The sequence below is a fragment of the Orbicella franksi genome, chromosome 7, assembly GCF_964199315.1.
Source record: "Orbicella franksi chromosome 7, jaOrbFran1.1, whole genome shotgun sequence".
NCBI lineage: Eukaryota > Metazoa > Cnidaria > Anthozoa > Scleractinia > Merulinidae > Orbicella > Orbicella franksi.
Window position 1 is genome coordinate 22,092,570 of NC_138151.1, and position 3,076 is coordinate 22,095,645.

The following is a 3,076-nucleotide window of genomic DNA, read 5'->3' on the forward strand; positions in this document are numbered from 1 at the left end:
ACAAATTTGATACCGGGAACATGAAAATCTAGAAGCAGCTTCAATGATTTTGTGCAAAATTGGAAGAGTAATTGGAAGCCGGCTATCCAGACGGGCGCCCAGTTTACTGTAACCCTTGAGCATTTGCATAATAAAAAATACTTGAGAAGGGTCTGGAAATCCAGACAGCTTATGGGAATATCCCAATGCAGAAACATAACTTTTAACTGTTGATGGAGCATAATGATTATCAAACAAATAAGCAATAAACAGTGCCAAATTAGGGGGTGAAATAGGAAGTCCCATAGGAACCCCATGAAAAGTTGAAAGTAAAAACTGATTATATAGCTTCCAAGCCCTTTTGTAAGTAGGAAGGGACAATGGCTGAAGGCTTGATTTCACAAGGGTTGAGACTATGGTGGCCAGTTCTGAGGCTGCAGAAACTGGGGAATCTCTGTGGGGCATTGATCCATATGAGCTGGAGCCAAACGTCTGAAAGTCGGTACCTGTAATCGAGACAGAGAGTCCGCTAAATTGTTGTAGATTCCGGGGATGTGTTTTGCCTTGAAGACAATGTTATGTCGTAAACAAATAGAAACCAGCTTCCTAACAAAACTCATCAACGGTTTGTCTTTGCATGATTGCTTGTTGATAACATGAACAAGTGCCTTGTTGTCGGTAAAGAACAAGACACATTGATTACTCATTTCATGTCCCCACAGGTACAAACTTAAGACGATCAGATAAAACTCTAAGATAGCAATATTACAATAAGCCCAAGTTTGTGGCCATCTCCCATAGCACCATCTGCTACCAAAAACTGCACCAAAACCAATTGCACCTGAGGCATCTGTGTAAAGGCTCAATTTGCAAGAACTGTGCCAGGCATCATCAATGAAAAAGGACCGGCCATTGAATTCAGCCAGGAATGAGAGCCAAACTTTTAGATCCTCTTTGACCTCCTTATTAAGCCGAATAAGATGATGAGGCGACTTGACCCCTACCGTAAGGTCAATCAATCTCCTTAAAAAGGCTCTACCTGGCTTGATGACCGAGCAGGCAAAATTTAATAGGCCAATCAATGACTGGACCTCCTTCAGAGATGCCTTTTTACGCTTCAAAAATTCTGAAATCAACAGTGTGCTTTTGTGAATTTTGTCAAGAGGTAGGCGAGCCTCTGAACAGATGGAATCCAATTCAATACCTGCAAATAACAAGGTAGTGGCAGGGCCACAAGTTTTTCGGGTGCCATGGGAATGCCTAAGTAAGAACAGAGACTCAAAAACTGATTTAATTGGTCTTGGCATAATTTAGCTGACGAGGCTACAATCAGAAAATCATCTAAAAGATGCAAAATGTGATCAATGTTCAATTTCTGTCTTGCAATCCATTCCACTGCAGAACTGAAAGTCTCAAAGGTGAGACAAGAACTAGAACATCCCATAGGCATGCACCGGTCGTAATAATACAAGCCCCTCCACTGCATACCAAGCAAATTGTAATCATCTGGACAAATTGGTATAATCCTAAAGGCATTTTTAATGTCAGTTTTTGCCAAAAAGCATCCCGGACCTGCCATTTTGATAAATTGAATTGCATCATCAACAGTAGCATAGCAAACCCTGGTATGCTCAGAGTCAATACCATCATTGACTGAGGAGCCCTTTGGATAAGACAGGTGGTGTATCAAACGAAACTCACCTGGGGTCTTTTTAGGCACAACTCCCAATGGGGATATACGGAATGGCTGAAGTGGAGGAAAATGAAAAGGACCGGCTAACCTATGGGAATCAAGCTCTTAATTTTATCGTCTACAACCGTGGGGTGTAGAAAAGCAGAAACAAGGTTTTTGGCTGTTGAAGACACTCTTTCGCCTTGAAATTGAATTGGAAAGCCGAAACTGAAACCAGAGTAAAGAAATTCCGCAGTGGAATGGTTGTAGCCCGACAGCAGAGAAATCAACCTATCAACTTTTACTGGCGTTGGGAGATTTGGACTTGGGAGACTGGGTGTTATTATTGGCTGGCTTACTTGGGGGACGAAAATTACACTGAGTTGCCCTATGGTCCCCTAACACTTGTAACAGGAATGCTTAAAAGAACAGCCTGGACAAACCAGGCCCCGGTGATATTTAAAACAAAAACCGGGAGGAACTCTAGGCAAATTTGCCCACACCCGGGGCTTAGCAGCATGTTCAGGTTGTGGCCTCCTGGTTATAAGAGATTGAGCACGAAGCCACAATTCCCCATGCAAAACCCCCCAAGGAAAGGAAGAGGCCTGTCGTTGCCGTAGAAAACGAAAGTTTTGGTCATAATAACTCCAATTGTGACCCCTGGCCGCCAAGTCCTGGATGATCTCGCCATATTTCATCAAGGCAGGGGCCTCGGCTGGGTACTTAGAGGTGTAAACCCCTAGAAAAATTAAAAAGCAGCTATTCCATGCTTCAATGGTCGTAATCTTCTTTGGTTTGGAGACTGGCTCCAGGCAGAGAGAGGGGATGGAACCCTTCTCAGCATTACATGTATCTACTGTTACACTATATTTATTTTCTAACTGAGGATTTGCAATAACGGTTCCAAAATCAATATATTCCTCATTCCATATCTTGGCCCTGATCTTATCGGAGACACGAGCATCAAGTGGTAGACTGGATGATACAAACAACTGGTCAGGTCTGATGGTCTCACCTGTTAGGCTCTTCTGGACAGCTGTGATGGAGCCCTGGACAAGGGAACTGCCTCCAGTTAAGGGGTCTGTGAAGGGAACCTCAGCTAGGGCATCTGGAGGGGGCACAACACTGTTGTTGGCATCCATCCAACGCGACACTTCGTCAGCCACCCTATTGACAAGTTGGTCAATCAACTCAGGGGGAAGTATGGAAGTTGACTCCAGAGACACCACGGGAGCTTCTGGTTCTGAATGGGCTGCCCTGGTTCCTGAGGACTTCACAGATGTTCGTCTGCCACTCTTCTGCTTCTTCGCAGCTGGCGGTTTAGCAGTAGAGGCTGAAAGCCTGACTGAACGTTTAGGCGGCATAACTGCAAAGAGAACTCACATAATGGCAGAAACTGAAGCTCTTCTAAACAAGAAAATTAAG

At 44.1% G+C, this 3,076-nt stretch overlaps 1 protein-coding gene across 1 annotated transcript; it reads right to left on the reverse strand.

Moving 5' to 3' along the window:
- Positions 1 to 369: 369 nt before the first annotated feature.
- Positions 370 to 2,057, reverse strand: LOC145492417 (uncharacterized). The gene has a single exon (XM_081471865.1). It carries the CDS (start codon positions 1,284 to 1,286, stop codon positions 393 to 395), a length of 894 nt encoding a protein of 297 aa, XP_081327991.1. The 5' UTR covers positions 1,287 to 2,057; the 3' UTR covers positions 370 to 392.
- Positions 2,058 to 3,076: the final 1,019 nt, after the last annotated feature.

Excerpts from the sequence above, each read along its gene's own strand:
- LOC145492417 (XM_081471865.1), bottom strand. The coding sequence starts at position 1,286 with ATGCCAAGACCAATTAAATCAGTTTTTGAGTCTCTGTTCTTACTTAGG.